The following is a 27,719-nucleotide window of genomic DNA, read 5'->3' on the forward strand; positions in this document are numbered from 1 at the left end:
GCTGTCAACTGTATGTGCCCTGGCTACGCTGCCAGAATTTCGGGATATTAAGTATTTTTATAAATACAAATTATATCCTTTGTAATGCCAAATTTCGTTGAAATTTATATTGTAAGTTGATTAATTTGATTAACATTTTCTTTTGGCGAAAAAAAAATGGAAGATCTAGATCATGTGATGGAGAAGCCAAAGGGATCAGCTACTCTGTAATATGTACTGAAATTTTAGTAAATAGCTTTGTATTTCCAAGAACATGCAAAGGGAGTTACGGGCAACAGCTAGTAAAAAATAATTACTTACTACCTACTAACATGAGTACCTCCTTAGTATAAACAAAGTAGCTTCACTTGTATGCTTTAAAACTAAAGTCATCAACGTATTTTTGCGGGAATAGTGATTTAAGAGGAAAGCCCATTGTATGTGAGGTGTATATAAATTTTTATTCCTTATGGAAGTTTGGGTTTCCATTAAAACATATAGCAAAAAATTAATTTCTTTATAAGCCAAAAGGTTAAGAAAATTTTAAGTATGTTTTGATAGAAAAATAAATAAAAATTACATGACAATAAAAGTGTACAATATTTTTTAATTAAATAAAATAATTAAATAACAAATACACTAATCAAATCACAGTTGGATTTAATAACATTCTTGCGATAACGTCAAACAATGTTTTGATGCGGAATTTCTATTGCACTTTCTGAAAAATAAATAATACAAGAGTTAAGAATGGTATTATAAAGTGTTACCAGTTCATGTTTAAAGAACGAGCTGCAGCCCGCGACATCGTCCGTCTTAAAATGAAATGTTGCGACTTAATAGTCCTAACTTAAGTGTCCCTTACAATCTCAATAAAAAAGTTACTCCCTTTTGAGTTAAGAGATGGGGGAATAATTTTTTATGCCAGTTTTTAAGCTGACCAACACCCGAGAATTCAAATTGGCTCAATATATTGTTTTGTATCACGTATTTGTCCATTAGGGGTCAGACAGCAAACTGGCTTTATTATGGAATGAGCCCTGGGTGCCCATCCTGGATTAAGTAAATCAGGTTTTTATACGAAGGGACTCCCATCTGCCCTCCGCAACATTTTCAGAACTTAACCATGGTTCAACCATGGATTTCGTGCTAATATAAAATTTATTCCAACAGAGCTATATAAGTTATAAAAGGCCACATAAAATAAATACTTACCATCGTAATTTCTGGAAATATTGTGCTGAGATTAAAGTTAGCCCGAGAGGTAACCGGGAAGCCGGGCAATGATCGGTCCACATTGTGGCCCACACTTTGAACATTTGTTGGCATTAAATGGGTGTTAAAGAAATCAGGCTGATATTGCCCTGGCATTTGATTGCCAACATAGTTGGGAAACGGCAGTTCTTCTGTCATCGGATTTGCATGTCTTTTACTAGACGATCTATTTTGCCATAAAATATGAGACTGGTCATTCCATTCCTCAGACTCATTTACCTTCGTACGTTTACTTTGGTACTTCTTATTTGATTCTTTCTTCGAACATTCAATCTTGTGTTTGGCCGCAGATTCTCTTCTTGAACCTTTGTAACTGGATTGGGGTTTATCTTGTGAAAAAACTGTTGTATTATTTCTCATTTTTAACTCTTCGTACTTATGGTTTGAGTAATTACATTCCGCTGTTTGATTATAATCCATAAAATCTCCCGGGAAAGGTCCCCCCGTATAATTTCCGGACATCAGGTTACTAGTTCCGGGCATAAAATTCGAGTAAAATGAATTAGATATCGTATTTGTAGTGTTATATAATGTGGTCCCAGAAAACTGTTGTCCAGTGTAAGTATTATCACTATAATCTAGCATGGGAGGAAAATGCGAAACTTGGGCTATGGTGTTATCCTGAGTAGTGTTAAAATTGTTGTATTTCTGAGAGGAACTCATAAACTTTATAGTACTACTATCGTGAACTTTCTGCGTGCAAGTGCCACCACGAATCAAAGCTTCCGCTGAATAACTATTCTTGTGCACTTTAGAGCTTTTGTCGTTTTTGTTACTTTTAGATTTGTTATGAGGATATTGAGCTATATTGTCATAAGAACTAGCACCTTTTTGATCATTAAAAACATAACAGGGCTGAGCTGTTCTACTTTCTAAGCGTGAATGGATAGATTTCAGACTAGATTCATCTGTAAAATGGGAAGACAGTTGTTTATTTTGAATTGGTTTTGATGGATCGACGCTAGGAACTTGATACCGAGATGCCATATTGTCAGAAGAACGATTCATTAGTTGTGTAACAGAAAGGAAGTTTCCACAATTTTGGGCGTCTGTTTGAGTTTGAACTCCCCTGTTTAACAGGTCAGTATGCTTCTTTTTGTCATGCGGCCCTAGAGCTAAATCACCAACCAATGTGGGCAAATTGATAGGAGGTGGTTCGATACTGATTTCAGTTGGCCCAACTGTTCTAGCAGATGGCCATACTTGCAATTCTTCAAGAGTATTTTGAGTAGGAAAATTACCCAAAGGCAGAGAGAAAAAGTTACTTTCATTTGGATCTTGTTTTTTACTAATAACTTCAGTTTGACCATATAGCTTTTGACTCTCTTTTGAAATTGGATTATTTGAGACGTAAATATTCTGAATTGGTCTTATTTCAGATGTCATCCAATTTATATGCATTTTACTTGGCGATTTTTTTGTATATTTATCAGATGCTTGAGGTCCATTTGTTTTTGATACGCCTTGACCAGGTTCGGAGGTAATTTTAGCATTATAATGTTTATTATTGGATTTATGAGTAGCGTTCGCTTGAGTATGGTCTAAATGTAAGTAATTATGATGCTTTGCTGTTTTTGCGATGTTAGTATTTGTATAAAATGGTACGTCATCCGTCCACAAGCTTGTAGGTTGAGAGTAAAAGCTAGTAATAGTATCAGCAAAAGAGGAGATAGGCTTGCTGCTGGAAACATTTTCTTTCTTGTTTGAATTCGACACTAAGGGGATATGAAATTCTGAATTAAAAGGATAACAATTGGAATATGACGACGAAACTGTCGTCAGAATATTATCTTTCCCAATGGTGTTTGCGGCAGTAGTGCAGCCTACGAAGTCAAAGCCTTTATGAGACCATCCTAAGTCAATGTCGTATGTTAATCTTGATGAACCTATTTTCATAAGATTATCTTCAACAGTGGAATATTCGGTTTTATTTTTAGAGGTATATTTTTCCATTGCACATGGGTATAATCCGAGGCTATTAAATTCATGTCCAGAAGATATACTGCTTGTACTATAGATAGTGCTTTTGACTGTGCTAAATGGATCGCTTTTGTAGAAAAAGTTTCCACTAGTAGCGTAATTTGTAGACGGATTAGGGATTGATTTATTTAAGTTGCAGTCAAAATCTAAACCAAAACTAGTATCTGAAATGGTGCAATTAGTTGATATTAGTGATGGCATTGGTAGATTTAAAAATGGATTGTCATTAGAAACATTTGAAACTGTAGAAGGAGGCAAGATTTTGCTTCGAACTTCTTTAGTTTGTATATTGTCTTGAGAATTTTCATTATCTTTACTTAAAATTGTTGGATGTACTGGAGGTTTATCAATTTCCTTTTTAGTCTCATCACAATTTGGTTTTTCATAAAAGGAAACATTATGTTGTGTAGTTTCAATTCTTCTAGGATTACTATCTTTTAAATGAGTATGTAATGTACTATGAGGTTCTTCGGCGGGACTATCAGCTCTATTGCCACTAACTAAAGGAAAAGACATTAAAAAGGCAGCAGTAGGCGAAGCTGCTAGAAATTCTTCGGCCAATTCTAAACGAGCATTTCCAGCGTCAACAACAGTGTCGCATAAAGTAGAATGTAAAATGGTAGGTAATTTGTTTTCCTTGTCTTTATCTTCTCCCAAAGGCTCCTTTCCAGAAGAGCTTTTATCGAATTTGGTGGTAGTCTCAATAGATTGAGTAACAGTAGACGAATCATCTAAAGACGAAGATGCCATCATTGTTGTAGGAGCACTGATTGTATCTTGTGAGCATTTTGAAGTATTAATTTCTTTACAATTATCAATATTTTCTCCTCGATTAACGTTAATTTTGCTATCATTAACAGTTTTTTGAGTTTCTTCTTTGTTAATGACAATATTTTTAGGACCAATGCCTACTTTGTTTGTAACATCTAGGACAGAAATCTTTTCAATTTCTTCATTATTTTCAGGTAGCTTTTTATTCTGGGTAACGTCTTTGTTATCGGCAATACCTTTAGTTTCAGATCTATTGCATTTATCAGTTACATTCTCGTCTTTAACAGCTTTACTTTTTCCGATTTTCGCGTCAGTTTTACTTTTCTTAACAGCCTTTTTAGTTGTTTCAATTTTAGATTTTAAATTACTCTTTTTCACTTTAGAAGCAGACAAAGGCCGAGAATATGCTGATATTGGTAAGATATTGACCATGGTAGTCTTTGTTATATCACCATTGCTCCTGTTAACCATATGAATTGGTGTTTTATTAATAGGTTGTAAGTTTTGATCAACTAAAACAATGGTGGGTGGAAGAGCTGGAAATATAAGTGGTCTTTGCGGGATAATATATGGTCCAGCTGGTAAAACCACTATTGTATTTTCTGGTCCTGTAATATAAGAAAAGTGAAGTATTTTTAAATTTGAAATAAGAAACATGGATTAATTCTATTTTATGAAGTCATCTCAAGTAATTATTTTAATAAGTTAATTTACTGTAAATAAGAATAAATCTTAGTTTAATTAAAACAAAATTATAGGATTGAAGTGCATATGTTTGGTCATGTATAATTAATTTTAATCCTGCTTAATTTTATAAGAAAAGTTCTTACCACTTTTATTTTTACTCAAATTAGGTAACAATATTGGAAGTTTATCTTTAGATACTTTTTGTGTTGATTCTTTTATTAATAATTTTGAAGTATTTGTATTTACTGTTACATTTGTAGTTAAAACAGATTTTTCTTTCAATGCATTACATTTTGATTTCTTTGTCATGATGAACTTTTTACTATCTGAAAACAAACCATAAATGTTCATAAATCATAATATATAGTCTCAAATAAACAAAGCAATGGAGATTGGCAAAATCTATGCGCAACTAAGTCCTCGCTGTTTATCGATAGATGGCTCCAAAAGTGAAGTGAAGCCAATTTTTAGGCATCAAAGTGTCATGGCGGTAGCTTAGACATTCGGTGAAGAAGTGGCTTCAACAAAATTGTGATTCCATTGCGGCGTCATATTCTTTTATTTGAATGAACATGTCCGATTTTGTGCCGAAAAATGGTCATTTGCGGGAAGTGTTAGTTTTCTTATTTCATTCAAAGAAAACAGCAGCTGAAGCACATCGAGAGCTGAAAAAAGTTTACGGGTACGGAGTTATAAGTGACACAACGTGCCGTGATTGGTTTCGTCGCTTCAAAGACGGTGATTTTGATGTTGAGGACAGTCCACGTGAAGGAAGGCCAAAAACTTTTGAAGACGCTGAATTGACGAAACTGCTCGACGAGGATGCATGTCAAACGCAACAAGAGCTTGCCTTAGCATTTAGAGTAACTCGCCAAGCCATTTCGAAGCGATTGCATACGTTGGGAATGATTCAAAAGCAAGGAACATGGGTTCCTTATGATTTGAAGCCAAGGGACGTCGAGCGTCGTTATTTCGCCTGCGAACAACTGCTCCTGAGGCAAAAAAGGAAAGGTTTTCTTCACCGAATCGTGACGGGCGATGAAAAGTGGATTCACTACAGCAATCCAAAGAAAAGGAAGTCGTGGGGACTGCCTGGTCATGCGTCCACGTCATCGGCTCGGCCGAATATACACGCTGCGAAGGTTATGCTGTGTATTTGGTGGGACCAGTTAGGCGTTATTTATTATGAATTGTTGAAACCAAGTGAAACTATTACCGGGGAACGATATCGAACTCAATTAATGCGATTGAGTCAAACAATACGCGAAAAACAGCCACAATACCAGCAAAGGCACAAAAAAGTTATTTTACTCCTTGTCAATGCTCGGCCTCATGATGCCAAACCTGTTAATACCAACTTGGAAACGCTCAAATGGGACATCCTACCCCACCCGCCATATTCCCCAGATATCGCGCCTTCAGATTATTACTTGTTTCGATCGATGGCACATGGTCTCGCTAATCAGGAGTTCCGCTCACATGACGAAATCAAAAAATGGCTTGATTCGTGGATAGAATCAAAAGACGAACAATTTTATCGTGAAGGTATTCGTGCTTTGCCAGAAAGATGGGAGAAAGTTGTGGCAAGCGATGGAAAAAATTTCGAATAGTTTGTATGTATATTTTTTTGTAGACTAAAATTCAACTTTTAAAGAAAAACAGCGAGAACTTAGTTGCGCACCACTATACTAAGGACTAGTTTTTTAATAGTGAAGTTAATATAAGTTATCCGATAGATAAATCGTAATTCGTCATCGCCAAAAACAACAGAAGTCGCCATTGACACTATTTTTGTTGTTGGTCATAATACATTTATTTAATTACTTTTTGGAAAACTAGCTTTTAGTCATATAAGAAAATTCAATCAAATCAAGTATTTATATGTACAACAACTTACATTGTTTCTTTCTATTGGGTCCCTTACAAAAAACTTGCGTAGAGGCATCACTGGTGCTTCTTTTTTTATTCTCATGAGCATCAAGCTTCACTTGAAGAGCCAATATTTCAGTCTCTGAAATTTTAAAATATTTTGAATGTCCTGATGTTTAGGCTTATTGAAAAGCTCTCCATAAAATAATGTCATGATATAGACATGACTACATGGCTGAATGAATGAATTTTATGTAATGTGTTGTATTGTACTAAATGTCACTTAATTTTTACTGTCTTTTTACATGTTTGGATTAAAAAACGGTATTTTTAGTAGTGTAAAAGCAAGGTTATTTCATAACATAATACCATTTAGGTTAGATAGCAATTAAAGAAACATGCCGTGTGGTCTCTCTTTCCCATGGATGTCGTAAAAGGCGACTAAGGGATAGGCTTACAAACTTGGGATTCTTTTTTAGGCTATGGGCTAGCAACCTGTCACTGTTTGAATCTCAATTCTATCATTAAGCAAAATAGCTGAACATGGCCATTCAGTCTTTTCAAGCCTGTTGGCTCTGTCTACCACGCAAGGGATATAGACGTGACCATATGTATGTATTTAAGAAACACTATATCTTTCCACTTGCCACTCCCTGCATAATTTTAGCTTTGTCCTAATTCATCCAGCCAGAAGAATGGTGATTAGACTGGTTGTCTTTTATATTAAAGCTGTTACTTCAGTTCTAAAATTGTGTGATGATTGTGTGATTTTTACACTACTTACTCAATTGAGTCTTCTCTTGTACACAATTAGCCAAACACAATATGGCTTTCTGTATAATTTCAATTTTTGGATACTGAATGTTCTCTACATCTTTTCCTGTAGCATCATTTTCTTTTATTATAGTTTTAACAAGATCCCCTAGTTTTGAAATTGCTTCATTGAACTTGTTGCGTCTCTGTCTTTCCCATTCACGGCAACGGCTACAAAAATTAAGCAATATTTATTATAATGAGTTTATTTATTAGATAATGTGCTATCATCCCAATTACTATCATCATAACTTTCAATCAAGCAACATGGAACTTTTGAAATTGTTTATAATTATATCATGACTGAATCAAATAATTGTCTGTTTCATATTATTATGAAGGATATTATTATGTTTCGACAAGGTGAAGTGCATAAAGTTCTGGAAAGAAAGGTACTACTATTGAGATTGTGTTAGGCAATGAAGAGTTTCATATTTGCCACACAGATAGTTATAATGAGGCAAGTATTTCTCAAGTATAAATTCCTTTGTTAGCAAAACAATAATCAAATCCAAATGCTGATGGCAAATGGTACTAATACTGTTATAGCCTGGAAAATGGTACTAATAGGCTATTTGACAAAGTTCTAAAAACTATCTTAGGGTATTTATTTGTTTATAAGGAGCCCTACAAAAATACTTTTCTGCCTTTATTACAGCTACTTTATTAAAAAATCGAAAAAGAAAATGAAATATTCAAATATGCCGCCAAAACGCGACTTTTAGCAATATGGCGGCCATGGCATGTAGTGACGTAAATTTCGTGTAAATATCATACAAAGCTTGTTGGTGTTTCGAAAAGTTTTGATTTTCTCTTGTTTTATTTAACTTGTGCCACGTCATATGTGTGAAAATAATTAAAATGAGTTCCTATAAATGTTGTGCAGTGCCTCAATGCACTAATACAACAATAAAATCTCCTACGAAACTGTTTTTTTCTTTGCCGATGGATTTGAATATTCGCAAGAAGTGGTTTCAGATCATGATCTAAGATCAGTGGTTACCAAGATATAATTACATTGATGTTTTCACATTCCTCAGTTCGGCAGCATAGAAATCTGGATTGTCTTTGAAGAAGACGCCAATCATTATTGCGTCCCCTTTTGGTAGGTTTCGACTGTCAGCTTTCGCGGAATTGGTTTTCATTATTAAATACCTATGTTATCTGAGTAATCCTGAGCGATCAAACACTTATAAAATCTTGAAAAATAATAGCGAACACTAAGGAACGGTACGATCCACAGTCTGTTTATGGATAATTGACGTCATAATAGAAATAGCCAATCACGTTCGTTTTTAGTCACGTGACAGCTGCATAAATAAACCTAATTTTCTGAGACGGATTTTGTTAAAATAATGCAATATTTTTATCTCGCGTTATTAAAAATCGCTCCAAAAAAATAATATTAAGACGGATGACATAAAAGAAATGTGTATTTTTAATACAGTCAAATAGCCTATACTGTTATGGCCAATTTCATGCTATTTTATTGGACTTGGGCTCAGAAGCCAACTCCGAGAAACAGAAATATATGATCACAGACGAGAAAGTCAGACCGCAGGCCCCGACCGCAGGTTCACTATAATGGAGGGTGCAAAAAGAAATGCGCAAAGATGACAGAGGGAGAGTCCAGAATGTATGTAATGGGATACTCGTGTAAAAATGTGAGTCACTTCTAGACAACCAAAGGTATATTATAACCTTGGGTGCTTAGACAGTAATTTAATATTTTCGTACAGTCAATACGGAAAGATATCCAAATAAGTAAAATTTGATAAACGAAGACATTTTACCTAGGAGTTCGAGACTTGTTAACAGTTTCCATTGCACATTAATTTTATATCTCGTTATAAAATCTAATATTAATGTTTTACTTTCAGAATATAACTGTTAAATCAAGTCAAATATGTAAATTATAATTAATATAATCTACGAAGATAATTAAGAGAAAACAAAACATATCACATCACAATTTATATCTGGGGCTTGGGCTGTCAATTGTCATATTAGATGTCAAATCCATGGGTCAAATCCAAGCATCCAAGTCAAATCAAAATCGGCGCGGCTTGTTGACAGAGTCTACCTTAAACTCACATTACACTATTTGTTCTAAGACTAAGACAGACGGCAGTCTTAATATCGATTAGTCTTATAGTAGCATTAGATTAGATATTAAATAAAAAAAATGCAAAAAATATTTTTTACTCATCTCATTCACTGCCAAGCAAACCAAATGTAATCCTATTTTTTTAACGAACAGTTTAAATATAATAATAAAACAAATAGATCGTGACAAGCGAACCTCCATCTCATAGTTATGCGCTTCCGGGAAAATACGTGTTAATATCGGTATGTTCGGTCAATAAAAGTCTTTCTTTTCGTTGAATACATTTATTTTTAAAATTAAATACAAGGGATATCTTGTATCCAATTTTGAAAATTAAAGAGTTAGAGTTTCAACTTTAAGTTGATACTGTAAGGGTACGTGCACCGTGCTGCCAATTTCTTCCGACCCAGGTCTGACCGACTCGGACAAACAAACTGGATTGAACATGTGTAATAATTTAACGCCGCAGTGCAGCGTGCCATCGATCGACAACTAGCGACCGACCGCTAGTCGCTGATCGTCGGGCGTATGAGTATGTATTTTGTATAGAAAGCTTATTAACTACTTTAATGACCATATTTCGGGAGTGAAACGTCAAGCCAAATATTAGCTGACCTGAGAGTTCTTATTATATATAATAAGAGCTCTCAGGTCAGTCATAAAATTTGCATTTTGTCCCTGTCGACAAGTCGCAGATCTATGAGAGTAGAGAGTAAAGCCCTTTACATGTTGCAAAGACAAAGTAGGTACAAACAAACTGCATAAAACAAAACGCAACCGTGACGTCAGCAGCAGACCAGCAATAAGTAGAACTGTTGTGATTGTATTTTAAATTTTGTGACTCACATTTGTGTTTTCCAAATTTTCACTTTAAACAAGTATATTAACATCTGTGTCTAGCAAGTTTTGTTCTAGTTGCTTGGAGTGGGATTATTTAATTTTACAACGTTTCGTTTGGTCGTCTAGGCTTGGACTCCCTTGTTTAATAAATTGGTAGGTACCTACCCTAGGTACCTAGATCTTTGCTACATTGTGAACCTTGCTATTGCTTGTCTTATTACTAACCCTTTTTTACAAAACGTGCTAGAACATGAATCACCTGTCCTTATTTTACTGAATTTATTTAGATAACCATTTCCGTGTTACATTCCTTACAGCCACAGTAAATATTCGCAATCATGTCGCTATATCCATCATTGGAAGATATGAAAGTGGATTGCATGGCTCGGGCACAGCTGAGTCACCAGCAAGTTCCGCCCGCACAAGGAACCCCTCATGTGGCTGCACTCCCCAGTGCTCCAGTCCAGGGTCATGTTTATCCATCTTTAGGGGACTACATGGGGTTAGAACTTTCCGCTGATGTTATAGCTCTGAACATGCCAGAGTACCAAGTGCAAACTGTAAGTTTAATAATTATAGTAATTCTTTTTCTTTAATGTCTAAAAAACTGGGATTGAACCATTTATAATATTACTGCTTCTATTGGAATTAGGTATTTAGTAATAGTTAGTAGGCCAATATACAAAAGCTAATGTCACCACAATTTTTGAGATGACTAATGAAAATAACTAGGATCAATCTCACTATTGGAACTGTTCTATTGTTAATAGATACTATGTATTTATAAATATACACTTTATTTGTTAGAGCAAAATGTTTATTTGTAATTCTTTAATAAATATTACAGGTCATTGTCTTTCTTCTTGCCAATACATTTGCCTTTAGAAATCATTATACAAGGTAGGTTGTCATAGTGTCAATAATAAATAAAGCAGTATCCAACAGTGACAGCAATAGGTACATCCAAAGTGATTGTTTGGTAGGTATCTATTACATCATTGATTTTTATTTAAGGTCCAACCAGGCACTTTGATCCAACCTACTGGGACAGCCAACAGCCTAATTGCTCCATTGTCTTCTCAATCCACAAACTTACAAAAAGCAATTGTTTCCCAAGCTATCAGGCCAGTGGTGCTATGCAAAGACAGAGATGGAAAATGCGGGCTGAGATTGCATTCAGTGAACAGTGGGGTCTTTGTGTGCTATGTTGCTGCTGGCAGCCCGGCGGCATTGGCTGGCTTGAGATTTGGAGATCAAATACTGGAGATTAATAACGTGTCTGTTGCGGGAATGTCTATGGATCAGTGTCATGGACTCTTGAAGAAGGCTCCAGCTAATGGAATTAGCATGGCTGTCAGAGACAGGTATAAATCTCTTCACCTCCATATTATTAACATACTAATTTTTCTTCTTTCAGATTTTGGTGTATTATTATGTTGGGCAGACACCAGTTCTGTTTTAAATGAGTAACCATATGTATTCATCTTTTTTATGTTTATTGGACTTAATAATGTTAGTCAGTAAAATTTATCACCATTTGGGCATCATAAGATTTTAACCAACAGCTGTAATTATATATGTATTTAAGACATGATGATTCCCATTGTTATAGTTGTATAGTAATTTATTAGACTAAACTTCAACTTTCTTGGCAAATTCATTCTTGCTATTACTTAAACTTGGCTTTATAATGTTTTTAACAACTTTTATTCTATTTTCAGACCCTTTGAGAGAACAGTAACTCTGCACAAAGATTCCCTTGGTCATGTTGGTTTCCATTTTAAAGATGGCAAGATAGTTGGTCTTGTCAAGGACTCATCGGCTGCTCGTAATGGCTTATTGACTGATCACCAGATCCTGGAAATAAACACTATTAATGTAGTGGGCATGAAAGATAAGGAGATATCTAAAGTGATTGACAACAGTCCGACAGTTGTAAACATCACTATTATTCCATCATATATATATCAACATATGATAAGCAAGTGAGTATGTGCATTGTGCCTGTATGTGCAATGTTTGTGCAATGTTCTGATCCCTAGAGTGTCAAGTATCAGTTTACATTTGTATGCAAATTCCTTCTAAGGTTAATTTTCTTTTTTTCAGAATGTCATCTTCTCTCTTTAAGGAACTTGACCGTACACCAGCTGCTTAAATAAACTAGGCTACTTTGAGGATTTAAAAACTGATTGCTCTGAATAATCTCACTTGAAATTAATTTGGCACTACACATTACTCGTATGTTTTACAGAGTACCTTTGTTCTTCATAGTAACCACATGGGTTTTTCCTCAATAAAGAAATTAATTGTGCAATGATAGTTAAAATTAAGACAGCGAGTATTGTAATTGTTTTTAATGTAATGTAAGGATTATGATTTAATAGAAATTTTTTGGCAGACAAATTCAAAAAACATATCTAGTCTTGTCGTTTGTCTGTGTGCAAGTGGGATTGGTTTATAAGAAATGTGAATTATGCACCATAATAAGACCTGTCATATATACAGTCATTGCATGAACTTATTTTTATTTTATATCATTTTGTGTTGTCTCTGTGATAACAAAAAGTGTTATTGTATCCCAAGTACTATGTATAATATAATATCAATAGTCCTATCAGTTTTTCTCCTTTGAGTTATATGCAACTAAAGTTATTTAGTTGAGAACAACCTATACCTATTGGGGTAGAATTGTTTCCTCCAGTCCATTACCACAATAGATTAAAATAAATAGTTAAAAAAGGCTGTGAAGTTTAAGGATTCACCAATTTTCTTGTAATTGGCTTTTAAATTAAATATACCAAAAATTTTCATGCCATAAATTATACCTTGTCACATTTAAGCAGTCCAAAAGTGTTTAGTCACATTATTGAAGTATGAACTAAAAGCGACATGACTCATGAGACTGATTTTTAGGTCAGGTGTGAGTTGGTTAATTAGGTTTAATTAGATTATGTTTCCATTACTATTCTACATGCCTTTTAGTTTAGTATAGTAGGTTTTATATTCTTTATTTTAAATTGCTATTTACCTTATTATTGCATGTGTTATCCAACTGATGTATCCTTGATGTTAAAACATTTGAAAGTAAGTATAATATTAATTTTAAATAGATTTTTATAGTTATAAAAATATACCTAATATTGAATGTTGCCATTGACGATCATTGTAGACATTTGAGATATTATTTAAGAGTACTTTTATCAAACTACTCTTAGTACTTTTATAAAAAAGAGAATTATAGTTGTTAAGGAAATAAATAATATCATTATTGGTCTTAAGTTTGTTGTCAATACAAGATAATTTTTTGCACTGATTTGTTCTCCTTTTTTTATTGTACTCTATTGTTGTTAAATTTAAATTTGTACTGCAAATAAATTCTTATCTTTCTATTAATTTTTATTTATTTTATAGGTACTTATTGAAATTCATTTTTCTCTCCTAGAGCGTTAAAAGCCATTATTTGATTTACTCCATTTTAAAACTAGAATTTAAAAAAATTGAAACTTTTTCCATATTTATAATAAAAAAAAAACAGTAGTTTATTTACAATCAAGATTAGTAAGGAACAGATATAAAAACTTATTTTCTATATTTGTTGTAATAAAAACAAAAGTTATATGTATTAAAATAATGTTTATTAAGATTTTTACTTTATCCATATGTACTTTTCATTGGAAATGTAAGCCAACTTAATGAACTTTTGCAACTGATAGTACGTTAATTATATTCTTATTCATTATTTAGTCTGCTCGAATCACTTTCTCAATAAATAATGTCAAGAGGGTTTTGGAAAGTCCAGTTAGGTTTAAGCACAACTTCTGGGCAGGACCAAGACTTGGGAATGAAGAAACTGTCGTCTTTCGAAGGTGGACAATTCTTGCGGGCGAAGTATTCCATTGGGTATAGGCTCCAGAGAATACCTAGAGATAAAAATGTGTACCATTAATACCCAACCAAACCAATTAATACCCAAAAACAACTAATAAGTTGTTTTTGGGTATTAATTGGTAATTAAGTCTGCTTTATCATAGAAAAAAAAAATTATCCGATTCTTATGGTCTCCTATGGCCTGTGCTTTATTTCTATGCTTCGCATTGGAATTAGCTTATTTGGTGTAAAAAGAGATTTACTTACTTAGCCGCAGGAGACCTCTAGTAAGTATGAGTATAATCCCAACTTATAAATTCTAAAGTAAGTAGGTATACCTATTTGTTTGTTTGTTACCTCTTCATGGGCTATCCACTAAGTTAATCTTGACATATCGCTTATACATATGTATATATAAGAGTCTTTAAAGTTCCCGTGGGATTTTGCGAAAAACCTGTATTCTTTTTTAGGTGGCAATATTATTCAATATTCTTCGCTTTCTGAGGTGGCGTTTAATTCGATGCTTGTTGTAGGTGGTGCTTATTCACTTCACATTTTTGTTAGATGGCGTTGAATTTAAATTCGTTGCTTTGTGTAGATAAATAACTGTTACCGTTTCCAAAGAAGAAAGTGAACCACATAAATAAGTTTAGGGCGTTAGGAAATCGTTTTCCCGTGGAAGCTGTGATAGGCAGGAACAAAAGCCCGAATACGCCGAACTCTAAGAGAAGCACTGGGTAGAAGAATCCAAAAGCCAACGCCAGAATCACTTCATGCGCCAGAGCTGACACCTGTGCATAAAAAGAATTAATCCACTATAGAACCATTTCATACCTAATTCATGATAATTTATGAAGGAAAATTTATGAATTTCTGCTTGCCTATGATCGTGAAGTAGGTAAGTCAGTTATTTTTTTAATAACATCCACCTTATTACACATATTCCATATTCTGTCTTGTTTCGATTACTTCCAGTATCACATAGTACCTACCTACTACGGGACCATAGCTTACAGAATTTGGGATGATGTTTCTACGATAATCGTGGCATCTTTGCCAAATTTTTTTTACGCCTGTACTAATGTTCAGCATAACTTTCACGCGGATCAGGGAGTTTTAAAGTAAACTTTAAAACGATAGCTGTGAAAGAGATAAGAAGCGATAAAAATTAAGAGACATCTATTTTTGAAGTAGGTAAAATAACTGCTACTACTAACGAGAAATACGAAGAATGTGGATACGGCCCTGCCTGCCTGTGGCACAAGCGGACGGTAGATGTAGCACCGAAGCCAGGAGTACACCACGCGGTTCCACGCGCGGTAGTAACGCGAATACTGTGACGTCACCCACCATTCCTGAAAACGGCTTTATTTTTGAAGTATTTGTTTAAGTAGGTATTATTAGCTTGAAATTACAGTAGGTATCACTTTACACGATTCGAATAAAGTTTGTTTAGTCCGTCTATTTATTCAGTTTTTTATTCACCTTAGCGAACCGATGCCTTAAGAAAGACTTGTAGGCAGTTGGAGAAAATAGTATGTACTAATGCTCTAAATACATAATGCAAAAATATTTTCACTCCAATACTTCCGTAAGTACACACTGATTCTTGATGCTCATAAGTATTCACTTCCTCACCACCGAATAAATTTTCCGATTCATCGGATGTAGTTTCATACCGTTACATAAAAATGTACAGAATGCCGGATAGAACCATAAAAATCGTTCGTGAAACAATTTTAGGGAGGTACATAAACCAATATTACCTCGTAGAAAAGGCGGTCTCCGAATGTCATCATTTCCGCGAAAGCGTTACACCACGCGTGCAAAACACAATAGAATCCGCACAGGAAGGAAAGCACGCCTGGGAGCACGCAGGCAAACAATCCCCTTACAATGATGCCCGCCTCTACCTGTAGATGGATTCATTTAAGAAATTATTAGGATACGTATAATTTTTAGAAATAGTAACCATTTGTTCAGTAAAATTTTGTTAGGCACAGAGAAAGTTGTTGCTCTGATACCCGTGGTAGGTACCTAATGAGAGTCAGTCTCCTTCCGGTAGATACTGTTACATCCTGCATCTTACATACCGTACGGTAGGTACGTAGTAAATTGCATCAGTCTTGGTTTTTTAAGAACGATGGGTTTTAGAATTACAAATAGTATATGTAAGACAAATGTTTTTTCTAAGAAAACTGAGTTCTAGAGGTTCTAGGTATCTTAAATATGTATAAAGTTAAGTGATTGAAAGTGAGGGATTTGACATCGGTATATATGAGTCGTCTGACAAGGAACCTGGGTTCCGTCTGAATCCACGATCAAAAGTCACTTGAAAGAGTTCATCTAAATTAATTTACGTAAAAATCTCCACTTCATTATCATCATCTTTTCAAGAATGTTGGCTCTGTCTACCCTGCAAGGATATGCAATATATATGTATGTGCGTGATAATTGATGTATGTCTTAAGTGAAAATATTACAATCAATAAAGATAAGATTCATCTTACCTTTGTTTGCTTACCGTAGTCCGACCAATAAGGTAGAATGAATCGCTCCCATAGAAAGCTATTGTAGAAAACGACCCCAGCTACTTCCAGGAAATGAAACACTACCCTTCTCCATCTAATCTTCTTTGTTCTGAAATTAAAAATTTAAATAAAATACCTATTTCTAATATCTAACTTTCTGATTTGCTCTTCCTTCTTTGTCACATAGGTATTTCTATTGGTCTTTCTACTAATATAAAATTTTAAACATACCTTAATTTAATTGTAAGCTCGTTTTATATAGGAACTTTCCTGTATTGAGAGCCCCACGTGTGCCATAAACAAATGGTTGTACTTTAAAGGTAAATGTGTTTGGTATGGCATAAGCCCTTACCTAACAAGTACTGACTGAATGGGAATTCTATACAACTAAGTTTTGGAAGTACACATATAAAACCAACTTTTATCATCATCATAACAGCTGTAGGACGTCCACTGCTGAACATAGGTCTCCTAATGACTTTCAACGTTTCCCCGCGGATTTCACCAGAGGGGTTAGTGCGAGTTTTACTCGATCAAATGAGTCGAGCAAGTAAACGCGAATTTATATGTGACTCAATCAGCGCCACTGAGTGGTAACGCGATGGCACAAAGGCAGTTCCATTCGTATTCGCGTTTACTTACTCGATGCGTTTGATCGAGTAAATCTCGCACTAACCCCTCAGATCATAGGTCCATCCCGCGGTCGGTCGTCTTATGCTGCGCTTTCTAGTACTTGGTATTTATTCGAGAAATTTTTGGCACCGTCGGCCATCAAGCTTTTCGAGAAATGTGCTCTGCCCATTCCCAAATCAGTTTGTTTACCCGAGTTGTCCCACATTCGTGATCTCGCATCAAAGCAAAGTTATTTTGCCGTTATGTATTTATTCTAATACCTAGATCGTTTATTCCAGTTAACTTTGGTCTATTGTAATTGTATTTAAGCCGATTATCGCCGTTCATCGATTAACGCCTAGCAAAATGAAGGGTGTTCCGTAATAAGTATTAAGGGTTCAGGAATAAAGCTAATTAATATCGTTGAGAATAATTAAAGTGTAACATATTGTGCTGTATGACGGATAGCGGCAATATAACGTTGCGGAGAAATCTGCAAGTAATATTTAGATATTGTATTGTAATAATAATCTGAATATATTATTCAGCTTTTGTGTTCGTCAAGGTAACTTTACTAGCTTCAGAAAACTCAGCAGGTGGTACAAGAACCACTGTTTAACTTTAGGTATGTTATGTGATAAAAAAACAATCAACTAATACTTGTTAATAATGTTAATATCAACAATTAAAAGACCACTTAAATATTGTTTATTTATTTGTAGATTATCAAATTATATTTTTAATAAAATGCACTCTGGTTTATTGAAAGATTTATTATTATTCCGTATGCATCCCTTTATATTTACTTTATGAATAAAAGGAACAATGAACTAAATATTTTAATACTAAAGGTGCAACGAAGCTGACCGACATAACACTAAAATAGACAAGACTGAAACTGTAAGTACCTACAGCTACCCACGCTGCACGTTTCTCAAGTCTCATTATATTTAAGCCCAGCATCCGTCAACCGACTTACTTTTACCATCACATTGCATTAATAAGCCAATGGTACAGGTGAACGTGGTTTTGTTATCTTTCTCAAGAATGTTGGCTCTGATGTATGTAAAGTATGTAAAATATTAGTGTGTGTCGAGTCATACTCAATTTGGGCTTCCGTAGTTGCCAAGACATCATACATCATTCACTCACGATATTTTCTTAATCGTTTGTATATCAATAAGATAATAAATATTTACCTGGGATATTGATCTCTGTATATAAATGTTGGGGCAAATAAGTAATAAATATAGTTCTTCAGGCTAGGTAAAGGCGTACGCTCATCTCGCAGTCTGGGAATACATGCCATAGCTATCCCGTGAATCTTCATTGAAAATCGAAACTGAAAAAATTATAAGCGTTGAGTAATTTGTCAAATACGATACGAGGGATTATTTTATCATCACGTCACATGCCGTGCCTTATTGTGATCATCCATAAATGGGTACAATGTTGGTAAAAGACCTACTCAATGTTTCCTTTATTTTTTTCTCAGTTTATGAATCCACTAAGAATAAGCTACATAAAATAAGGAAAATCGCTCCGAATTTTCTTACAATTCGTAAGTGCGTATAACTTGTAGGTACTTATTGGAAATGTGTCAAGCAAACGTTCCCATTATTATAAGTTTTGACTTTTTGACAGATTGGGTAAATAGGTTTTGATGGAATAATTAGAGGCATTGTTAAGTTGGGTGGCAAGCGGGGGCAGGTGGCAGGTGGTCGTGAGAGTGTAATGGAGCTTCGTCAGCGGCAGCCGTTGTGACGTTATTTACAGGCTCGCCGGCCCTGCGCCGGCCTAGTATTGCGCTAGCCGCCGGCCCTGACGAGGGTTCCAGGTGATTTATGTTACGTTTCACTTTCGACGATGTTTTGCTCTTTATGTCTACATTCGCCCCATGTATTCTATTTTTCTGTAACATGCGGAAAAAGAAGGCTTTTCCGCGTGTTAATTTTGTGAACCAACGAGGTTTTTAGCAAGGTTTTGTTTATTGCATACGCATTATGTATGTTTTAATCTTGCTGTTTTAGTTAACGATATAAACTATTTTGTAGTTTCATTTTGACATTTAAAAGCACTAAGTTTGCCATACGCAAGAGAGTAAGTATTAGCTTGAATAAAATGACGATATATTTGGGCTTCTCTCACCATTTCCAATGTAACTGCAGCAGATGATGCTATTGCTAAATGTGTTCTTCCTAGATCCCAAATAGTCACGCCCAAAAGCGTGGCTTGCAGAGATATCAATCCCAATATACCTAGAAATTTCCATATTTTCTGCAACGCTGAAAGGAAGAAGATAAAACAGATAAAAATGAAATTATGGAGGAGAAAGGGACCCGATCATGTCCGACAAACTTTGAGCGACAAACAATTCAAACTTTTTGTTTTAAAATTAAAGCCTGTGTTTTTTTCACAAAAGACAAGTTCGTCATTAAAATTTCTATTATAACTTTGCGTCGACGCGTCTTCTATTCCGTAAAAAGTCAAAACGCCTTGGTTTGAAATAAATCACATAAAGTTTGGAAATGTTTCCTATATTATTTAACAGTGTCGAAATAAGGTCGGCTTATTAATCGGGTTCCTACTATCTAACAGACACACATAATATTAAATTTATCTTGCACCGCATAAGTACTTGCTATGTACGAGTATAATCATAAATAAATAGTTACTTCACTTAAAAAAGAATGTACCTATTTTTGAATGAATTCGGTAAAACAATGACTCCATTCCGAATCTATTATAACTTTGCGTCGACGCGTCTTCTATTCCGTAAAAAGTCAAAACGCCTTGGTTTGAAATAAATCACATAAAGTTTGGAAATGTTTCCTATATTATTTAACAGTGTCGAAATAAGGCCGGCTTATTAATCGGGTTCCTACTATCTAACAGACACACATAATATTAAATTTATCTTGCACCGCATAAGTACTTGCTATGTACGAGTATAATCATAATTATATAAATAGTTACTTCACTTAAAAAAGAATGAACCTATTTTTGAATGAATTCGGTAAAACAATGACTTTATTCCGAATCGAAAGCTGTTGGTAATAGTATTTCAATTAAGTTTTAAAACGTAAAATTTAAGATAGCCACTGCCACTGCCACAGCAGATCAATCTATTCACAACAGAAAAATATTAACCCATTCAGTAGGTATCATTATTAAGTGAGGCATTGTTATGTTTGTCTTGGGTTGTACCCTCTGATACCCGAGGAGACGAGTGCCTAGGTAAATTAAAGCCACACTGGGCCCTCAGCCATGCCCTCCTTTACCCGTCTCGATTAAGTACTTGAGGATCTAAATGCCAATTTACTTTAGTAAAGCCTGGGTTGCGCTCGTTACCCTTTTGCTCTGAAAGGAAGGTAATGTTATTTTTCTTCTTTTTATATTATAGGTGCTTTGGTGCTTATCTACGATTTATTATCTATTTATTTATTACCTACTTATTTAGTTTTGCGGCACAAGTGATCCTATATTGGTGGAAACGGTCGGACGAGGAAGTAGCGCCAGTTGCAGTTGTTGCATGTACCTAACAAAAGACTGATTCCATAAAAGACATAGGGGGAAATATGATGCGATTTGGCCACAAATTATTCCGAGTACAGAAGGAAACTCATTTTTATCATTAACTAGTTATAAGAAGAAAGAAAAGTAAATGCAATCAAGTTTAATAAGAATTATATATTTCAATGTCGCTATTAGTGTTTTTGAGGAAATGTATATTTTCCAAAAAAAAAAAAAAAATACACAATGTCTAATTCAACACAAAATATCTACTTTTTACCTATCATCATCTTCATATTTTTGCTCAGAGTTATTCGGTATGTATTGATTATTGGCAAGATTCCGAATATTCCGGCTCTGCAGTTTTCCCGGTCCAATAGTTTTGTATACATATTTCGTGAATCTCTAATATGTAATGAGTGCAATGGGATTCCGATTAATTAGGTATTTGTTATATTGGTATTTAAAAATGTTTTTAAATGGTCATGGTCATTATAAAATTTAATTGCTACATTTATATATCGTGTCGTGGGGAATTGTACCTACTCACTTAGAAATATTTACGTAAATAAGGACGACCCAAGTTAGGTTTCCTGCTAACTTTCCCAGTGTATTTTAAAATGTAAACCTAACAATTTAGCAAAATATATTTATACTTAAGAAATGACACCATAGATACAAAATTAAGTTTTCAACATAGGTTCCTGATCAATCTTCCGATAAACCTGAATGTCTTTAGGGCAACTAAGTTAATTTGTAACATTAAGTATTTAATTATTTTTATATATTGTGGAATTAGATAAAATTTTAATATTTACCCGGAATTTTGCACAGATATTTATTCCCGGCGGCGTATATCTTCAGGCCGGGATAAAAGGTGAGCGTCACCGCTAGTGCAAATAACCACAATCTGATCCCACGCTTTATGTCACCGAACCCATGTACCACTACACTCAACCCGACATTTATCCTGGAAAATAAGTAAGTATTTATTATGGTTCTTACTTATGGATGTCAAACCAGGGCTACAACCGAAAATCAAGCAAAGGAACTTCTGACATACCAAAACTCAATGGAAAGGAGTATGACTGATTGACAAAATAAGGATGAATACAATACGTGAAAATACAAAAACAAAATTGGTCACACTATCAATAAAAAGGCTAAAATGGAGATGGGCAGGTCATACAATTAGAGGAAGAGATAAATTTTTTTTTTTTTTTTTTTTTTTTTTTTTTTTTTTTTTTTTTTTTTCGGGACAAATTACACAGATTGAGTTAGCCTCGAAGTAAGTTCGAGACTTGTGTTACGAGATACTAACTCAACGATACTATATTTTATAATAAATACTTATATAGATAAACATCCAAGACCCAGGCCAATCAGAAAAAGTTCTTTTCTCATCATGCCCTGGCCGGGATTCGAACCCGGGACCCCCGGTGTCACAGACAAGCGTATTACCGCTGCGCCACAGAGGCCGTCAAATGGTCAAAAACAGTAATGCACTGGTACCCCAGAGGCCTGTCCAGAAAAAAAGATAGACCCAAAATGTGGGTGGATGAAATTAAATAGGTTGCAGGTGCAATCTGGACAGTAAAGGCACGTAACAGAGAGACCTGGAAGAGGTTGGAGGAAGCCTTCGTCAAAAGACCTAACCTAACAGCTGAATATGGCCTATCAGTCTTTGGAGACTGCCAGATGTGTCTACCCCGCAAGGGCTATACGTGTTCATATGAATTAAATTATATAAAAAGAAGACGCTGACTGAATAGTTGACATTACACTAATTGACAATATATATCTTATAAAATAAGTAGTAATAGGTATATCTTTTGAAATAAGTAGCACCTTTGTACTAGAATTATTGTAATAAATGCTCCTGTATATAATTTTGTGTACATAAATAAATAAATAAATGACATTGACATTAACAACCAACCCATACTGTTAGGTCAAGAAATCTGGAATGCAGATTCTGTGATCTTCTGAAATTCCTGCGGAAAAGGGCAGTATCAAGTATTCCGTTTCAGGCTTAAGAAATTCTTATTGACTATAATAACTACTTGACAATCTCTATCTCTCTTACATATTTGCGCGTATCCAGTTTGACCCTCAGCCATTTATGCTTTGAGTCTTACTAAGTCTGTTTTCCGATGACTTTTTCCCCGTTGACTGAATGCTTTTTCGTCAAATAATTAAAAAGTTATACTATTTATGTAATAAAACAATATTTTACTTGCTTTCCTTTCTCAATCAGGTCGTACACCACCGTGTCCAGCAGGAGAATTATCAGAATAACCACAAATATGTGGTACATGACTTTAACGTGAGGGGAATGTTCGAAGAGTAGGGTGAGGGGAGACTCGCGCAGCATGAACTCAGTATCTGGTGGCTTCTCCTTCTCATGCTGCAAATCTGAATTTTCTTTTCCATGCACAAAAGCATTCTGTTTTTTTGACTCTTTCGCACGCCTTCGTATGTTTTCAGTCATAGTTTCCTTCTGAAAATGAAACGATTTATTAGAAATATGTGTAATTTGAAGAAACGTAGATTTCTACTCGATTTTACCCTACGATTAACGTGCTTTGGAAATAAATGCCACTGAGCACAAACAATGTTCAGTGGCTTGGACTAATCTTTCCTGTGGAATTAAGTTTATTATTGTTATTTATTATTTTAAATGTTTGATTATTCCTACTTCATCATATATTAGCACCACCTCGAGGGTATCACTGTTCAGCGCTAGTTATTGATAAAAAAATATCGGATCAATAATCCCACCCCAAATATTCCAACTAATATTAAAATTGTTAAAGTATAAGTCTGTCTTTTTATAACCACTGAACTTAGTTTGATAAAACTTAGCACAATTGATAATTTTAATCGAGATGATTAATAAATTGGCTAGTTTTAGTGTAACAGCATTCAAAATACATACAAACAAAACATACGGCGGTTGAAATTCGGTGAGTTGATTCTAAACACTGTAGCATATGTACTTGCGATATTTCAGACCAGTTTCAGACTAATCAGTGCCGTACAGTTTCATTACCTTACAAATTACGCAAAATGCATGGTTGATAAAAACAAACAATGAACATTTCATTGATAAATACGAAGCAGTTTTCATACACATTTTCAAGTAAATATGAAGAGAGGAAATTAGTTTACTCATTGGCGTTACTTTATGTACCTACATATATTTATTCATGCTTAAAAAAAATATGTGAATAGTTTTGGTTTAAGGTTTTGGTATTATCTCCTTTTCCTGCATCAATGCGTCTGTATATACGATAGATATTTATTAGACCGTGAACATTTGCAATTTATGAATTCAGAAAAAAATTAACTTTAGTTTCAAATACTCAAATTAAAACAAATTATGATTTTGTTTTTAATTTGTCAATAATAGTACTTATAACGATTAAATAAAAAGGGCTTACCTGATTGTTTCTCCCTTGAATAATAAAGGTCAATTAGTAATACTTGGGCGCAGTAATGTAATCAATATCCTGAAATCACAATATAATAAACCTTGTTTATTCCCAAAGAGTACTACGAGCTTGTCTTCTAGCGTTCGTAACGTTGAAATGAACCATGTCTATTCAACTCAATGTGATATCTAAAAGCAATTAATTACATAGTTACTATCACACTAACCTCTCACACGAGATATCTGGTCTAACTACAATAAACAAATGCTTTCCAAGCTAGCCTGTCAGTTTGTTTGTAGGCGTTAGCCCAAGATTTAGTTCATTAGAAACGTTTGTGTAACGCAGGTACCCTCATAAATTATAGCGATACAAACCAAGAAAAGTAGTACGACAATTATACAGGTGATAACAAAAATCCCCATTTGTAGAAAATATAGGTAGTAGATACATATCTATATTTATTAATTCCTAAAAATAAACGTTGTAGCGGGTAATATGTTACACATTATTATATATATATATATTTAATTTAACTGAAGATAAGTTTACCTAAGGTAAATTCCTATAATAAACCTTGTGATACTCAGGCAAATTACGTTAATTAACCAATGTGATAATAAAACAATTTCACGGTTATGGATTCTACTCGTATGTACTAAAAATCAATCTCTAGTTTATAAAATACTATGTGTAATGTAAATGTTTTACAATAATTTTAATTAGCACATTTATCATCTAAAACACATTCATTTATTTTTTTACAGTAGTGATCTTTTCATTAAATGAAAACTAGAACATTCTGATAAATTACTGATAAGAATAAAAAATATTTTGCTGAATCGTTAGATATGGATAGATTATAGGATAATGACTCGATAAGTATACGATACTGCGTGATAGATATGATACTGGCCTACCTACTACCATACAAATAATAAGAGTTCATACATACTTTACAAAATTTGCGAAATTTTTACAAAAAAAGGAGCAATGATATTAAGCCCAAAGATTTATATTAAGTTTTATATTAAAACTCTAAAAAAAATTAATTTACAGCCACTAGAAGAAAATGTGATACGAAAGAATTTTCAATTAATGAACTATTAACCATACAATATTTTACATGTATTTTTGGTTAGAAAACGAAAAATTTATCTTTATTTCAATACTTTAAGAAACAGATTATGTTATTCAATTACATAGGTATGTGACAATTTCAAAAAGGTTGATATCTTATCTAAGCTTGGTACCTTTATGTACAATGTCAGGTATGGAATAATTTTGGTCATATTATTTAACTTCTTCTTACAATTAAGTGAAGGAAGTCCTTCTGGCTTTAGTCCCGGTTACATTCTCACCACTCTGCAGAGGAGCCTATAGGATCTAACTCTTGGCATACAAAAGAGACTCTAGTTATAAACCATTCACGTTAAAATATTGGCATCTTAAAACATAAATAAGTTTACAATATGATTGTTTGGGTTTGTTTATTCTAAAGTAAATTATGAGTTATCAAGAGATAATTCCAGTGTCTAATGTTCTTATAATTGACATCAATAGCAAATATGGGTTAGATATGGTCAAAGGTTTTCGTAATGAGCGACTATTGCGTAGATTAAATCAAAATACGTATGTGCCCGGCCGATAGCCCTTACGCCCTGGGGTTATTGTAGCTGCTTATGTCTATTTGCCATCTTTTATTGACGACTTTCGTGTCGTAATTGCTAGCTACGCCATTCCCTACGAAAACCCGGGTGGGCACTTTTCATTTATGTAAACTTCATTGCACAAAATACAAATGTATATCACAATTGCACTTCTAGTGTAAGTAAATATAATGAAAAAGGTTTTCAGATTTCGTCCGCTCGTGTTCAACAAAAAAATCTATTACCTTGGAAATTTCAGGATCTTCTCCAACTCAACTTCAGAGAACTCAATACTAATTTTAATAAGTTAAATTTCAGTATACTATAAGTAGCTACCATATTGTGTCGTATTCTGTAGCGTCGTGATAATATACTCGCCTTTGAATCAAAACTTATGGATTCTACACATCTCCAGTCAGTTCATGAAAACCAACTTTTTTTGTTTAAACTGTTACTCAGAAGGATTAATGTTTCGAGACGAAGGCGGTTTGTTACAATAAGATAAGTACCAACTTTTTACTTATAATAAAGTACGTTTCATAATCTGTAAAAGCGATTTTACCGTGAAATTACATTATAGGCAACTTCGGCCTTCAGAACTTTCATTTCAAATATTCCCGATATTAATAAGTTTTTAATAGGAAAATAAGAGGGTTCCAGTTAATTATTCATTTGGGGACGGAAGCGCGATTGTGGAATCAAGGGTTTGTTCGGGTCCCTTTGTCTCCAGCCGTATCAAGATTTTATTCAGAATAAAAGCTGAAATGAATTTGTCGTATGGCCGACTGGTATTCCAATATAATAGAATCAATAAAATGTCATTTAAGTCTGACCATACCTTTTTGCCTTTGAACGTTCCGCGTTTGAGCGCAAACGTTTTTTGATTCAAAGAATAAGGAAAACCTTGTGTACTTTTCGAAGCTATTTGTTGAAAAACACTTCAAGTATGGAAAGGTACAGGTATTTGTTAAAAAGAAGTAGCGTTTATATATTCATTGCTGAAAGTCTGTTACAATGATCGTTTACAGTTTATTGTCTCCGTGTTCAAGCAGTCGAGATGTTTGTTTTGAGATCGTGATTTCAAACCGTAAGAAACATCGATTGTGTTATTGTTTTCAGTTTTTTTCATTATGTTTAGAGATAAAAGACCCAACCCTAATGCCATTTAGCGATCATAAGTGACCATTATTATTATTACGCCCCTACAAAAAATTGCTTAACAAAATTTTGTACCAGAGAGAAATGTATGTATTTTATTTCTTTTTATGATATAGATATAGTACCCACTAACAATTTCGGGTTATATGAAAATAAGAATAAGTTTGTTAATCAAATTACTTTATAAGTATATATACTGTACAAAAATTTCTTTTATTATGATTTGACTTAAAGGCAAATTAAAACCTTTGAGCGTATATTTGCTACCTACTATTTTATAAATTGACTTTTATAAAGACACTAAGTCTTTATACTGATAAATCATGAGGGTGCTATAAATACTATATCTTAACTGTAGTATTAGTCTCAGTCTACGGCAAATACGCCATAACTTCCCATATTGATCCCGATCAAGCGTCTCTTTTACGATATAGGTAATAAAGTACAACAATAGAATCTAATGCATTATTTAACTGATGATTACCACCGACCCTCAGATAGGTTATAACTATAAGCCTTCTCACTTACTTCTGTAATCAGTGCACCTATTTATTTATGTATATTGTTTATTGTAATATTTTGTGTAAGTATAAATACATTCATTTAGTTTGACCAGACCTAAAGTTCTCTGTCAGAC

At 34.0% G+C, this 27,719-nt stretch overlaps 4 protein-coding genes across 9 annotated transcripts in view; 2 read left to right on the top strand and 2 right to left on the bottom strand.

Annotated features, from left to right (window-relative positions):
• Positions 1 to 563: 563 nt before the first annotated feature.
• Positions 564 to 9,520, bottom strand: LOC106131848 (uncharacterized). The gene is made up of 6 exons (XM_013331078.2): positions 9,168 to 9,520; positions 7,346 to 7,545; positions 6,590 to 6,703; positions 4,836 to 5,018; positions 1,195 to 4,613; positions 564 to 700 (listed from the first exon to the last, which is right to left on the bottom strand). Exons 1-6 carry the CDS (start codon positions 9,197 to 9,199, stop codon positions 689 to 691), a joined length of 3,960 nt encoding a protein of 1,319 aa, XP_013186532.2. The 5' UTR covers positions 9,200 to 9,520; the 3' UTR covers positions 564 to 688.
• A 741-nt stretch (positions 9,521 to 10,261) lies between these two features.
• Positions 10,262 to 13,714, top strand: LOC106131847 (syntenin-1). Its single transcript, XM_013331077.2, has 5 exons — positions 10,262 to 10,474; positions 10,639 to 10,881; positions 11,336 to 11,685; positions 12,043 to 12,306; positions 12,428 to 13,714. Exons 2-5 carry the CDS (start codon positions 10,660 to 10,662, stop codon positions 12,474 to 12,476), a joined length of 885 nt encoding a protein of 294 aa, XP_013186531.1. The 5' UTR covers positions 10,262 to 10,474; positions 10,639 to 10,659; the 3' UTR covers positions 12,477 to 13,714.
• A 220-nt stretch (positions 13,715 to 13,934) lies between these two features.
• On the bottom strand, positions 13,935 to 26,187 carry LOC106131919 (sterol O-acyltransferase 1). 5 transcript variants are annotated; one of them, XM_060954948.1, is made up of 11 exons: positions 26,170 to 26,187; positions 24,288 to 24,356; positions 23,085 to 23,344; positions 21,663 to 21,814; positions 19,480 to 19,616; positions 18,531 to 18,673; positions 16,699 to 16,828; positions 15,955 to 16,101; positions 15,406 to 15,543; positions 14,802 to 14,979; positions 13,935 to 14,241 (listed from the first exon to the last, which is right to left on the bottom strand). In XM_060954948.1, the coding sequence occupies exons 3-11, from the start codon at positions 23,333 to 23,335 to the stop codon at positions 14,084 to 14,086; spliced, it is 1,434 nt and encodes a 477-aa protein (XP_060810931.1). In that variant the 5' UTR covers positions 23,336 to 23,344; positions 24,288 to 24,356; positions 26,170 to 26,187; the 3' UTR covers positions 13,935 to 14,083. The 5 variants fall into 5 exon arrangements, with proteins under 5 accessions (XP_060810931.1, XP_060810930.1, XP_060810929.1 ...); XM_060954947.1 differs by lacking the exon at positions 26,170 to 26,187 and adding an exon at positions 24,828 to 24,978; XM_060954946.1 differs by lacking the exon at positions 26,170 to 26,187 and adding an exon at positions 24,828 to 24,978 and having other exon boundaries at positions 24,288 to 24,466.
• The window catches only part of LOC106131809 (5-hydroxytryptamine receptor), a 55,364-nt gene continuing 51,376 nt past the window's right edge, over positions 23,732 to 27,719 (top strand). For both annotated transcript variants that reach the window (XM_060954950.1, XM_060954952.1), the window contains exon 1: positions 23,732 to 23,810. The gene's annotated coding sequence lies outside the window, so the exon portion shown is untranslated. The remainder of the gene's footprint in view (positions 23,811 to 27,719) is intronic.

This window comes from Amyelois transitella, chromosome 5 (assembly GCF_032362555.1).
Source record: "Amyelois transitella isolate CPQ chromosome 5, ilAmyTran1.1, whole genome shotgun sequence".
Classification (NCBI taxonomy): Eukaryota; Metazoa; Arthropoda; class Insecta; order Lepidoptera; family Pyralidae; genus Amyelois; species Amyelois transitella.

Bases quoted from the DNA above. Each gene is read 5' to 3' on its own strand.
- LOC106131847 (XM_013331077.2), top strand. From the start codon at position 10,660: ATGTCGCTATATCCATCATTGGAAGATATGAAAGTGGATTGCATGGCT. The intron at 10,882-11,335 runs GTAAGTTTAATA...TTTTTATTTAAG, and splicing joins CAGAGTACCAAGTGCAAACT to GTCCAACCAGGCACTTTGAT. The intron at 12,307-12,427 runs GTGAGTATGTGC...TCTTTTTTTCAG, and splicing joins TATCAACATATGATAAGCAA to AATGTCATCTTCTCTCTTTA.
- LOC106131919 (XM_060954948.1), bottom strand. From the start codon at position 23,335: ATGACTGAAAACATACGAAGGCGTGCGAAAGAGTCAAAAAAACAGAAT. The intron at 14,980-15,405 runs GTTAGTAGTAGC...TTTTATGCACAG, and splicing joins CCACATTCTTCGTATTTCTC to GTGTCAGCTCTGGCGCATGA. The intron at 14,242-14,801 runs GTAACAGTTATT...TTTTATCTCTAG, and splicing joins CACTTTCTTCTTTGGAAACG to GTATTCTCTGGAGCCTATAC.
- LOC106131848 (XM_013331078.2), bottom strand. From the start codon at position 9,199: ATGGAAACTGTTAACAAGTCTCGAACTCCTAG. The intron at 7,546-9,167 runs GTAAAATGTCTT...TAATTTTTGTAG, and splicing joins AACAAGTCTCGAACTCCTAG to CCGTTGCCGTGAATGGGAAA. The intron at 6,704-7,345 runs GTAAGTAGTGTA...TTAAAATTTCAG, and splicing joins ACAAGAGAAGACTCAATTGA to AGACTGAAATATTGGCTCTT.